At 36.7% G+C, this 13531-nt stretch overlaps 1 protein-coding gene across 1 annotated transcript in view; it reads left to right on the top strand.

The window, feature by feature from the left end:
* Nucleotides 1-13531, top strand: part of MICU2 (mitochondrial calcium uptake 2) — a 145840-nt gene that overhangs the window by 65729 nt on the left and 66580 nt on the right. Inside the window, exon 2 of the mRNA XM_029960899.1 lies at nt 12690-12837. Coding sequence (XP_029816759.1) covers nt 12690-12837 — 148 coding nt within the window. The remainder of the gene's footprint in view (nt 1-12689; nt 12838-13531) is intronic.

The raw sequence follows: 13531 nt of genomic DNA, 5'->3' as shown, positions 1-13531 counted from the left end.
AGTAATGTTTATTAAAACGGATAAGAAACTACTTAAGAAGTGGCCTGTAAAAGAATTTTTAAAGGACTGGTTAGTGGAATAAAGAAATAGCATTTTCTCCTAGAAAATGTCCCTGGATAAGTCATTAATGAAAAAGATTGTGGTGATGTCATCTTATTATTTAGTGCAGTTTATGAACTGATATGGAAACTGCACTTAAGAACTTTTTTCACCTCTACTATGAGACTGATGTGTGTTAAACATCTATGCTGGAGAGAGAAATAATCAATTATATTTAAGTTTGCCTCAGTCACAAAACTAGCATATAATTTGACATGACCTTGACATTCCCAGGGTCTATTATCCATTGTGCAATTCTTCAGAATAGGCAATAGATGTGTGAAACTCCATGCCAAAAGTCATTAGAGTAGCTAGAAGTTTTCATGGACTCAAGGAGGTGCTGGATAAGTGCCAGAAAGTGATATAACCAAGGGTTGTTAAATACATAGAAATCACATCCAGCTCAGGATGTCCCTGAACTCAAAATAGATTAATACTGAGAGAATATTTTTATTCCTTCCTAAGCATTTGCTTATGACCAGTGCTTGAATTGATGCAGATGCACTGCTATTAGATTTTAAGTACGTCTGACACGTTCAGCTGCTCTAACCTTGCAGCCACAGACCAAAAGGAAAGAGAAAGAGTGTTGGATGAGGTGGACCTTTGGTCTGACCCAGCACAGTCATTCCTCCATTCTTCTGAGACCACCTCTGACCTAATTCAGGAAGATATTTAAATGTTTTCTAAATAGTTTCAAGACAGGACTAGACACATGCATGAGTTCATCTCTGAGCATGAGCTTAAGTATTACAGTGTATGTGTGCATTTATTTGTTTTTCTGAATAGAGATGCTTTTGAAATCTGCTGGCAAGTCAAGGCTATGGAGCACTACAGAGCCTTTGACAAAAGGGTACTAGGACACCTTTTCTGCAGTTAGAAGCAGGGTATCTGTGTAACTACTTTAAATGAATATGTCTCTTTGCAGTAAGGGGTGCCCTGGGACCCCATTTTTCGCTGCAGATGTTCCCCAAAGGCTGCCTACCTAAATGCACATGAAGGCAAGGAGAATTTGAGCTTTATGGAGCCCATGTCCTAGATGCAGTAGTGTGTGCATTTCTCTTTCATTGACTTTGAAAATGAACAAGGTGTTTCCTAAGCACAGTGAGAACAACCCTGCAACTAGTTTCTACCTATCTCTCCACTGACTTCAGTGCTACAAATCCAGAATGAATCTGGTTTTTGTGGTTGATGATTAGTGCTAGCTAGAAATGAAGTCATTAATTTGTGCTTTCAAACCATTATAGTGGTGGCTAGTGAATCTTCTCCAACAGGGCAGGGGAAAACTAACTTGCATTATTTTTAGTTACTACTGTAAACTTTTACAAATTGGCAGTCAGACTTTGAAAGATGTACATGTACCTGAAGTCTTAAGATGTCTGAGAAGTTGTTCATTTATTGAGAGAAAAGGGTTGGGCAAAGCATTCATTTGACTCAGTCTGGGTTTTACACAATTTCATCCTTCTTGAATTAAATGCCATAGTCAAACTATTTTGCAAAAGAAGTCTGAAATAGTCTTAAAAACTTTGAAGAGGAGGAGAAGAGATGAAGTTTTAAACCTCCCAAAGAAATGTTACGGTTTGTGCTAATAGCACAGTCTGCTTCCAAGAATATGACGGATTTGATAAATGAAGCAACACTGATAACCACCAAGGTCTTGAAGAAGAAAATCAGCAGATACTTGATGACCTGCTTAAACGGTACTACAACCTCTGCAAAAGCTGTTTAAGGTGCAGCCAGGATGGCTGAAAACAACTTTATCTCTGGTACAGAGGAATGTAGCACAGAAAAGTGAATGACCTACCAGGTACGGGGTTTTCCTAGATTCAGATGCTGCAGAGAAGAAAATTGTAGTGCTGTGTTGTGACCTTGCAGTCTCACTGAAGGTGCAGCAGTGATGGGCTTTGAAGGGAGGATTGAGAAAACATACTTGAACTTTCATTATAGAAGAAAAGTTCAAAATTAGAGAATGGAATTTATAAACACTGGTAAAAAATGAAGGGTCATTGCAACTCTGCTGTAATCAGGAATACACTGGTTTTACACTCTCTAATAGCTTCAATTAAAATAAATATTTGTCAGTGTTACTTTATTCACTGAGTTTCATACTGAATTCAACTTTTAGAATAACTCTTATTGAACAGACTGAATGGAAAAGGGATCTTTTGAATTTCTCTGATGTAAATCTAACATTCTGAACAGTCATCTCCTTATGTCCCATTTAGAGGTAGTAAGACATTTGAATAAGGGAAATTCTAGATTTCTGAATTCTTGCTTCAAATATTTTGAATTGTGATTTTTTTAGACATTAATGTTGATGAAAATGTTTAATTAGTAAATGGAAATATCAGAATTTAGATAAAACTTTCACTGTGGTTTCTACTTTTCTGAACAAGTTGCACACCAGGACTGTTTTAGCTGTTTCTTTTCATCCAGTCTTTCCATGTGTAATTTCTGTGTCAAATGGAAATGCTTTAGAAGAAAAATTCTGCATAGGTAGAAAGTTTAAAAAAATAAACAAGTCTATGAAAAATATGCCTGGTCATTGGAAAATATAGTGTGTTTTAGGACATTCAGGTTTTACACATGACATTGTCACAAGATCAGTGACTCCTACAGAAAACAAATCATTTGTTTAGAAGGGAAGTCAGCAGCTTTATGGAGAAATAAATATAATTTTACAACTTAATTACAGTATAAACATTTCTTGTGCTTGCAGTGACTTTGTTGTTATTGTTGTATTAATCTTACAGGACATATGGATATTTGTTTCAGTACCTCCTGGGACCTGCTAAATCCTCTGAGCATAGCTCTGACCACTTTTCTAAAGAGCTTAACTTGTAAGCCATTTTTCATCTGTGTGACAAACCATTTAATAAATAAAGAGAAAAGAAAAAAAAGACAGAAAGGGAAGCTTTAAAGCAATTTATTTTCTTTCCTCTATGTGTTGTTACTCTCTGATTAATTTGCCATTGTGAAAGTTTTAACTAATAGTGTTACTTCACTGAAATAAAGTGAAGAATTTCACACTTCCCAGATGCTGTTGAATGCTTTGGGAGGATTGGTGGTGGTAGTCTTTTCTATGGCAACCTTATCAGTTAACTCCCCATCACTTATGGCACCTTTTTAAGTACCAGGCTCTCCGAGAACTGAGAAGATATCTTGGTGTAACATAGCTAATAATATAATGGGGATTAAAATCTGATAGACTTTTCGTTGAGTAAAAAGTATACCCTGACATTCAGTTAAGTTTCTTTTGTTTTCAACTTGGTTGGAACCTGGAGCATATATGTCTTTTTCTCTCTCTCTTTTTTTTTTTTTTTCAGTTTGTATGTGTCTTTATCTTAGAAAATTTTGTTATAATTTCCATACACACACACACACTTCCAGGAAGTTTTCAAGCTTCTGGGGGAATAGCTCTGTAATGGTCACATTATCACAGAAAGGAATTTTACCACTTTCTGAACATGGTTTTCCTGTCTTTCCAGCAATCTGCCACATCTAGGATTCTTAGATTTTATTTTTTTTTCCTTAAGGGAATAGTATGTTTTGAGTATTGCCTACTGTTTGGGCACTTCTTTATTTTGAACAGTGATTTTTTTGTTTGTTTTTATTTTCAGAATATTTGTAACAAATCCTTGTGTAGTTGAATGACCTCTTCTATTTTGTGGTGTTTTCATTTAATTTTTGTTGTGGGTTTGGGTATTTTTGTTTGTTTGTTTTTATTTTGGAAAAACCCCAACAAACCACAAACTATAAAATTCCTAATTCCTTTAGCAATAAATGTTTTTATGCCACTTTGCTCTATAAAGCCATCCTAACACTGCAACTGGTATGTTCACTGTTATAACGTACAGTGACCTGTAATACTACTAAATACAAGTGTGAATTAAAACAAGAGCCTTAAAGCACCACCTTGAAGATCTTGCTTTTCATAAAAAATAAATTAAGGGCTCCTGTCTCAGTTGAGCAATGGTCATCAGAACTTTCTTCCAGCAGTCATTGCATTTTTGTACTGAGTTTTCTGTATGTCAAAGCCTTCCAAAATGGAAACAATGACATTTGGATAAATTAATAACAACTACAAGTTTCTTTTAAAGTATTTGCAGACTGACTAACTAGAAGCACTCATTTACAGAAACTGGTGTCAATTAGCACACATGATTCTTGCATATTTAAGATTCTAATTATTTTTTTTTTTAATTCTCTAATAGTGTCATTCGTAAGCCTTGTGGAGGTGTCTGGTTTGAGTTGTATTTACTCTTCCATACAGAAACATAGTTCTTAGTCCAGGATGATGAAGTCCCAGGATATTTCTGCTTTGTCTATGCTTGTCTGTGGTAGGGAAGTAGTTGTAAGTCCATAGGTTCTGCGGCTGCGCAGTTGGTTTTGATCAGTGCTGTGTTTCCCTGGTTGGCAACTGCAGCACTGCGTGTGTTTCTTGTAATGCTGTCCCAGTGTTGTGATGAAAATTCCCTGGCAAGTCCAAAGTACCTTGGTTAAAAATTACCAGAATTTGCATTTTAATTTACTAGGCACGCAGTGTGTTTCAGGGAGCAATAAAGCAATCTAAGGCTCTTCTACATCTCCTCTTATGGATGGCACCGTTCCTTCAGCCACTGCTTAAAACATTTTTGGATGTGCAAACATGTTAAGAATAGTGCTTAAACAAAATTGGTATTCTGAAATGTTGTTTCGGAATCGTGCCAGTGACAATCTTCTCTGATGACAGAGAGGCAGTTTCTTTCCCAGTGTTTCCCTTGAAGCATATGATACACTGTCTGTAAGATACCATGCTGGCGTAATGGCTTTTCAGGAATGCTTTTGGCACATTGCTGCAAACATAGGGTGTACAGAACTATTGAAATTGTATGTAATCATTGACAGAGGCACTTAGAAGCTGTTTTAAAAAACTTGTGAGACAAATTCTGGTATATTTTTGTTTGTTTGTTTTGCTTTTCTCCTCCAATTATCACTAAACTCCCTACTATCTTAATTCCCATACCATTGTATTTACCACTTCTTTCTCAGCCCTTAAATAGATTAGGTGAGCCATCTTCTTTCTAGTCTCTCTTATTCATACATGGATGTGGATATACTTAAATATACACAACCATTAAATGCTAACAGGATACATCTGTTTAATTACAAAAGAAAATGAAATCTTGAAAACTTAACCACTTCAGAGTTTATTATGCCTTTCTTGACTGTCTTTCATACTGCTGCATCAAGTCTAGCTCCCTTATCCTCGGTGTTTCTTCACTTTAAATTTCTTTTGAGCCTGTTCTGCTTACTTTGCCTATTGGAAAGTCACTTCCCCTTTTTGTCTTCTTCTCCTAATCTCAGTTTTGAACATGCATTCCTTTATGTTCTTCTGCTTAGGTCAGTCTACTGTGTCTACCATTAAACAGTTTATTTTTTCCTTTAAATTCTTTCATATAAACAGTGAATCCAGAATTAATTTGTCTTCTTGTTCAGAACAAAAACTGATCTAGCATTCAATCACTTGCTGTTAAAGCTGTTAACTTTTTCCCTGTCTGTACAGTTGTTAACAGGGCCAAGCACTACAACAGTAAAAACCTTTTAAAGCTATAAAGCATCAGGTAAATAGGTGGCACCATGCAGTTGGCATCAGTCGGACTGAAAAAATTCCCACGGTTTGAAGCTGCACTTCTCAAACTCAGGCAAATACAGTCCCATTTTGAAGGGCGTGCAGTTAAAACTGAACCCCATGTAATAAATGGGTTATCTCTTGAGGCAGTTCAGAACAGATGAAGTAGAGCTACTATCTGAGTTACTCAAACAAAGCAAGAAGTTATGTGAAAGGGCATATGGTTTCTTTCTACAGCACAAGCACGCTTAAGGGGTAAACTCCTATTAACTTAAAAATCCTAAGGATCTGCAAGCTCAGGGTAAACAAAATCAGATGGATTAGAGCCTTTCCCAGCTCCTCCTGAGAAGGTGTGCTGAGAGACACTCCATACATCATTTGAATTGAGAATGGGGAGATAAAATAAAGATATGGCAACTCAAAACAAGCTTTACCAACATGTTCAGGGGAGTGCTTTCTGCCCCTCTGTTCCTCTCTCGTGAGACCCCTCCTGGAGTACTGCACCCAGCTCTGGGGCCTCCAGTGTACATGGACCTGCGGGAGTGACTCCGGTGGAAGGCCACAAGGATGATCAGTGGGCTGGAGCAACTCTGCGATGAAGCAGCCTTCCAGTACCTAAAGGGGGGCTACACAAAAGCTGGAGAGGGATTTTTAAAAGGGGCATGTGACAAGGGGTAATGGTTTCAAAGTGAAAGAGGGCAGGTTTAGATTGTGTATCAGGAAGAAGTTCTTTACTGTGAGGGTGGTGAGGCACTGACACCTGTTGCATATAAGTTGTGGGTGCCCCATTTCTGGAGGTGTTCAAGACCCGGTTGGATGGGCATTTGAGCAACCTGGTCTCGTTGGCAGGGGGTTTGAAACTAGGTGGTGTTTAATGTCCCTTCCAACCCAATCCATTCTATATAATTCTATGATTCTATGATTTTAGAGGCAAATAGTTAAGTACCATGTATTGTTTACTCATTTGCACATAGTATCTTTCAAAAATATCTAGCTCGTCTTACTTCTAGACATAAATGTATTTGTGTCTTCACATTTTAACTGCACTTTAGTGTGCAATGATTGACTGAAAAAGGTCAGTGAGAAGTAGGTATATAACACATTTTTCACTTGAGTCCACTGACAGTTAAATACAATAGCAGTGTGATGAGCTTTCCCAGAAAGCCATTCGAACACATTTACGGGTGTGTGCCTTTGAGGCATCAGTGTGGTCCCCCTGCCGCTCCGTATGTATTTAGTACTTCTGCACCAGAGTGTTCAAGTGCTATGTCAGCCTCAGTAGGGGAATGTGTAAGTAGGGCGGTGTGATAACTTGCAAGTAGATGTGAAAATGTATGGTTTGTTAAATGAACTGATTCCCTGGCTTATTAGAGCTTGGGCACCTTATCTGCCTTCGTTATGTTCTGTTAGGAGAAATGTGGTAGCTTTCTACTTCGTTTTAAGCTTATGTTTAAAAACAAGCTGTGCCAAGGCTGAAATTTCTAGAACTAAGTGCTGAAATTAAAAACACTTATAAACTGAGACTGTTTTCTGTATTATTCTCATATTTGAGTTAATTCTCCATCTGTATGGGTTCTCATAACAGTAGAAGGTCTGCTCTGTATGCACAGTTTAGTCAGAACTCAGTGAAATACAAAGAGTGGGAGAGAAAAATTAAAACCAAAAACATCAGAGGTTTATGTACAAGTAAACTGTTCAGCTGCTGTTTCAAACATAACCCTTACTAATTAGTATCAGCACAGCAGAACTGACTGAGCAGCTATTTGAAAGAAAGAAGGGGAGTGGCAGCTGTTAGTGCATAGAAAGGGCTTCATCTGATTTTTGAGTATTTACATCAGCAGCATTAAGAGCAGCCAGATATAAGACTTTTGCATTCTGCGCTTTTCCTTATTTTGGCATTCTCTTCTCTGTCTCAAAAGTAGCTCCTGAGAAGATATTTAAGCTTTTACCCATTTCATATGTAGGCATTTCAAGACTGTTGGAATATTTAGTAATGTTGTTGTTTATTTAGTTTCACATTGCTAAACAGTCATTCAAATACTTAGAACTTATTTCCAGAGAAATAAGTTTGTATAAGTTCAGTGCTTTTTTTCCCCTGGCTTACTTTATGTCTAGGCTGGCAGTTTGGTCTGCAAGGTCAGAAAATATGACATTGAAAAATATAATACAGATCAATTTACTTCATGAGAACATTTTGGTTCTGATTTTATGTCTTTAATGTGATATTTGTTTTGTCTGGCGCATTTGATCAAGACTGGGCATAATACAAGGCTCACTTTTTTATTGTGAAAGCACAAACTACTTTTGCACATATACAAACTTTCTTAAATATTACAGTTTTAAATGTTAGCTTTCTCTAAGTCACATATTTCTATCAAATGCATTTCTTGTCAAAAGTCTTTTTACCTGTCAATTCTTGCATCATGTGAAACTTTCAAACCTTGAGTTCTGAGCATTATCCTCTGCACATTCAGCATGCATACTGGGTACATTAACATGTGCAGCGGGGTTTGAGGTCAAGTTGCGTTTTCTGTTATTTTGATCATTTTGAATTGGATTGAGTTGAAACTGAGATACAATAATGACACTAGTTAACTGTAAAGTTTTCATCCATCTTACAGAATTTGATATAGAGTTTCTAAATTCTTCTGTAGATCTAGTGTGAATTAATGGATCCAAACCTAAGGCTCCCAGGGAGCCTGCTGGCACCAACTGGATTTTAATTACATCCCACACATTGGTTTAGTTATTCTTGTAGCAGGTAAAATGAGTGGTACGAGTTAATTCTTCCAGATTAAAGAAAGGAAGAAAAAAAAAAACATTGAGCCTCTTTTCAGACAAAGAAAAAGAAATTTTAAAATAGTTTAATTTTAATTTTTCCTGAGGGAAAGGGAAAGTGAAAGAAGGTCTATAGATGGTGGAAGAAAAGATACAAAGAGGCAAAATAAGTAGATTATATGAAAAGGAATAGAGTGAAGAAAGAAAAATTATATTGGAAATATTAACTGGAAAGTGCATTCTATTTTAAAAGCATAAAAAAATAAGATGGAAAACATGAAAGCCACAAGCACATCAAAATACCAAATTCTGTGCAAAGAGAGAAAACGTCAAATGAATGAAAGGGGAAGACAGAATTTGAAATTGAAGGGAGAGGTAAGTGTATGTGCTATTTTAAGTCATTTCAGACTAATAATCAGCAGTAAATATTTGAGTTTGTACACAAGGACTTAGATTTTTAATGGGTGAAGAATTAGTGTTACCAAAAATCACATCACATTGATCAGCAGTGTTACTAAAACCACAGGTAAGGATTATTGAGGTTTTATTTATGTCACTCTTCATTTTTATTTAATGTATTTTTTAAAGAAGTTCAAAGATACAATAGACATAAGAGTTTTATTTGACTTAAGCTTGCTATTTTTTGTGCCAAAAAAATCAAAGCCAAATATTTGAATGAATTCTTTAACAGCATCTTAAATTAAGAGACCAATAAATAGATTCATTATATCAACCCGAAAATTAATTCTATGAAGTAATGTTGTTGCCCTTAGGCATTGCAGGAAGCCAAGAAGGAAAACAGAGTCTTTGGTAATGCTTGTAGATGCCACTATCTGGTCAGCCACTGATCCCATGCCGTGTCGACTGCAGAGCAAAACACTTGAATCCTTTTCAAGCCCTTTTGATGTCATTCAATTCTAATTTACCATCAACTATCATAGCTTTGCCATGGACATTGTGAAATTGGCATTGGAGGCTTCACATAAAACCATAAAGGCAACTAAATTCCACGTTAAAGCTGAAACTTCATTCTCAGTTCACATGGTTGTGGGGATGCTGTGGAGCACGTGGGAACACGCAGCATTTGGAGACCTGGTTGGACCCACACACAGTATAACAAGTTAAGAATGGAATTTCAGCCCAAGCCTTACCGTTCATGCCACATAGATAACCCTTTGTGGTTTGATTTCTTCTTGTATGGCACTGTTAAAGACAGAAATAAACCCAAGTCAATCTCAGGGTTATTTTAAATTATGCTTACAAGAATCTTGTAGGAGCCATAGTAATAGATTCTTCTCATCCATTGCCTCTCCAAAATTTGAATTTTTGTATCCAACTTGCTTTGAATTTCCACTGTTGGAAACCGCTGAGATGTTAGATTACAGATACCTTAATATGTGAAGTTCAGCCTTAGATACATAATTGTTTCCTGCAGTATACTTGCCTTTACTCGAAAGTCATTTTGTGGAATACAATTAGAGAGGAAAACTCTGTGTTTTGCCCAATACATGCATTTTTATGAGCAAAATGAGCTTTGACAGTGTTTTTAGAAATGTCAGGAATGTCAAATATTTTTTATCTGACGGCCTCTTTGGATGACTCAGGAAAAAGTACTTGGAAATTAGTCAGGATTTAATTGAAGTGGGAAGGATACTGAATTGTTGAGAGAGCTTGCTCTTCTATACACACTTTAGATTGGTACTTCAAAAGAAGATCAATCTTATGTGATTGAATCAGCCTTTTCTTCAAAATGCAATTTTTATTTAATCTTTGTTTAGGCATTTGGAATAGTGATTAGAATAGTTATTCACTCATTTATCTCTTCTCGGAACAAATGGGAGTTTTGCTTCTTATCTTTTTTCAAAACTTTAGAGCTCTCTACTTCTTCCCATGTATTTCCATCGTTTACCAATTGTCGTTGGTGGGTCTGGCATCCCTGCTTTGCTGAAGCCTTGGAGACATTTGTATCGGTGAAGAAAACAACAGTGAAGGAGAGGGAGGGATGCAGCTTTTAAAAGAGTTTGTAGCTGTTCTAGCTGAGCTTGTGCTCATGTCCAGAGGGGTCAGAGTGCTCTTTGCAGATGCCGAGTTTCTCACACAGTGGCAGGATGTCAGGAATTTTGCAAGAGCTTTTAAAATTAAGTAGGAGATGGCACAGCTGCCACATTTCATCCTGTAAGGTTTTCTTTTCTTATTTGTGCTAGTATTTGAAGCTGACTTTCATGAGAAGTTACCCAAGGCTGTTTTGCAAATCAGGAATTCTGGTTTCACAAAAAGAAAAGGTTTGATGAATCCACAGTCACACGTGATTGTAATTCTGATGGGAGTACATTCTTTTTGAAATACAAGGCACTCTTCAGAGTTAATAGGTGAATTTGTACCTATCAATTTCAGTTAAAATCGTGGATTGCTGAAATTCAGTGCTTTGATATCAGTAACAAGTTTAGCTTTAGACAGTATTCAGAAAATGCTGCAAGACTTAAAAAACTTGAAAACCCAGTTGGTTTGAAGATGTTGTAGGATTAGCTTTTTACTTCTTGTCTGAACTTTTTTATTTTGTATTTGTGCAGAAAGATTGCTTTTCATTCCATAATTTTAGTTAAAGGACAACTGTGAAGCAATTTTCCATTTTCTTTTTAAATTTGCCGTCAGGCAAAAATTGCTCATGTTACTCTGAGAAGGAGATGATTTTAATAAGAATGCTGCATGTTAATACCCAGCAGCTATGAACTATTCATTTGATATTTGCAGCGTTTGTTAAGTCTTGTTAACTAAGTAATTACAGAGTCACTTGTCCCTCAAAGTTTTAAAAAGAATAAATCTAAAGTTCCTGCTACATTAGACTTATTTTTCAGCAGTGTTTTCCAGAACACACAGGTCTCAACAACAGCAGTGCGCTTGTGTTCTAGGCCATGATGAAGCTCCATACTGTGTAAGAAGCTTAAGACGGTGACTGTGGTACGAAATGGCTCTGTCTAAACCAAAGGAAATCTTGGCTTCAGATACTTAGAAGTAGCCCTCATTTTCCTGGTGTATCAGAGTATGACTGTTTTAAATCTTAATTGTGAGTATTTGGGGGTTTTTCTTGTTGTTGGTTCTCTCTCCCCCTTCACTGAAACCCAAGGTTGGAGGGAAATAAACGTGCTACAAGGGGAAACTAAAATTGACTATCACAAGGTGCTTGTATCCTATCATGCAGTGAAGTATTTTGACAAGTCCTTAATGCTAACACAGGGGTGCCAGGCATGGGATTAAATGGCAAGTTGAAGCCTTCATAGAATTATAATTAAGTATAATATATTATGATAGTTGTTGTTCCACGATTAATGTTCAAATACACACAGTGTGTGTTCTGACTTTTAGAGTTTCTTGTTTTCCTGTTTCCTGTTGTCAGTTACTATCTCTGAAATCCTAAAATGTAAACATCTCTGTTTCACTGTGTCTGTGTCCTCTTGCTGCCAGTAAGTGCTGTTACTACTTGTAGAGCTGTCAACTTGAATGATTTTGATCCTGAGTCTCTCAATATTTAAGGGTGGAGTTGGAAGGTTTCTGTTTGCTTGACTAGTTGAATCTTTGGGTTTAGTGATATGATCTTTGGCTCTTTTGTTGGTATTTTCATTGCTTTTCCCATTTTTCTGACTTCTCTCAAAGACAGTCCCATATTTAAACTAGAACATCATTATTCTCCCATTTTAGGAGTTGCTCCACAACTTGATAATTAACTTCAGGAATGGATCATTTGCACAAAAACAGAGCACATTTCAGCCTTTGCTGAGCTAGTCACTAACCTGAAAAAATACTATTTGCTCTTTGGTGGATTTAGTTTTTTAGTTGAGTTAGTGAGCTAAATTTGTCTCAGCAAGAGTCCAAGTAGCAGAGCTGGCAAACAAGGAGGAACAGGACCATATAGCCAAGAGCAGGGAAGTGGGAAGCAGGGGGACTCTTTGGTGACAGCAAGCCATTAATTTGGCTCAGCTGTGTTGTTAAAGCATGCTCTCAATGAAGCCAAAAAATACTTTGTATGTCATATAAGCATGCCATTCATTAAGACTGTGTCATAAAAGCTTTAATTCCTGGTAGCGTCTTGTTGTGGCTACCCACAAAATATTGAGTTTAATCAAGATTGGGTATAGGATTCTTTCTATTTACAGCTTTGGTCTACAAATGCAACAACCTTTCTGCATGGATTTTTTTTCTTTTTCAGAAGGAAGATGTCATTCATGCAGAAGTGGATGAAAGGCTGTCTCTTCGAAAGCACCGCTTCATGCATTTTGCATCATTGGAATATGAAGGAGAATATTACATGACACCAAGAGATTTCTTGTTCTCAGTAATGTTTGATCAAGTTGAACGTAAGTTGTTTTGTCGTCATTGTATTTGTGAAGGAAAAGAAACTTGCAGGTTCCCTTGGAGATGTAATTTGCAAATCACTGGGATAAAGTCCTCTGTCTTACGTAAATCACCAGAAGCCAATTTATAAATGTTGCCCATATGAATTCTCACAGACACCACTACCCTTTTCACAAGCAAAGTAAGGCTGATGATTTAGAAATCTGGTGACTTGATGATGACATTTCTACATAATTTACGTGTCTGATCAGTATGTAGTTCCTCAGTTACTTACATGCCACAGAAAATAGAATGAGTTATCTGTCTATCCACTTCACCAGTACTGTGAAAAGGCCACTCTGTGACCTTTCTTCTTAGAAGAAACAGTGATGGGAGTGAGTTGAATGAGAGTAATGAAGCACGGAGTTCCGTTCTAGGTTTTTGGTTTCAAATCTCCTTTGGTTTATACAAAACCTAGTTAAGAACAAACCAAAATTGCATGTGTATTTTTAAAAAAGTACTCTTAAAAGCATGCTTTCTGAAAAGATAGGAACAGCACACAACTAAAAAGTGCACATGTTATTATCCTCCTTTTTTCCTGGTTTTCTGTCCTCATTAAGTCTGCCCCATTCCTTAAGCTTCTTTCGTCTTTCTATCGTTTTCTCTTATTTCCATAATAATCTTTTTTAAATTATATATGGGGGTTTTTTTCTCCTC

The sequence above is a fragment of the Manacus vitellinus genome, unplaced genomic scaffold (genome assembly GCF_001715985.3).
Source record: "Manacus vitellinus isolate BGI_N305 unplaced genomic scaffold, ASM171598v3 scaffold_2_pilon, whole genome shotgun sequence".
Lineage (NCBI taxonomy): Eukaryota > Metazoa > Chordata > Aves > Passeriformes > Pipridae > Manacus > Manacus vitellinus.
The sequence above is the reverse complement of the archived record's forward strand: the minus strand, read 5'-3'. Positions and strand labels throughout refer to the sequence as shown.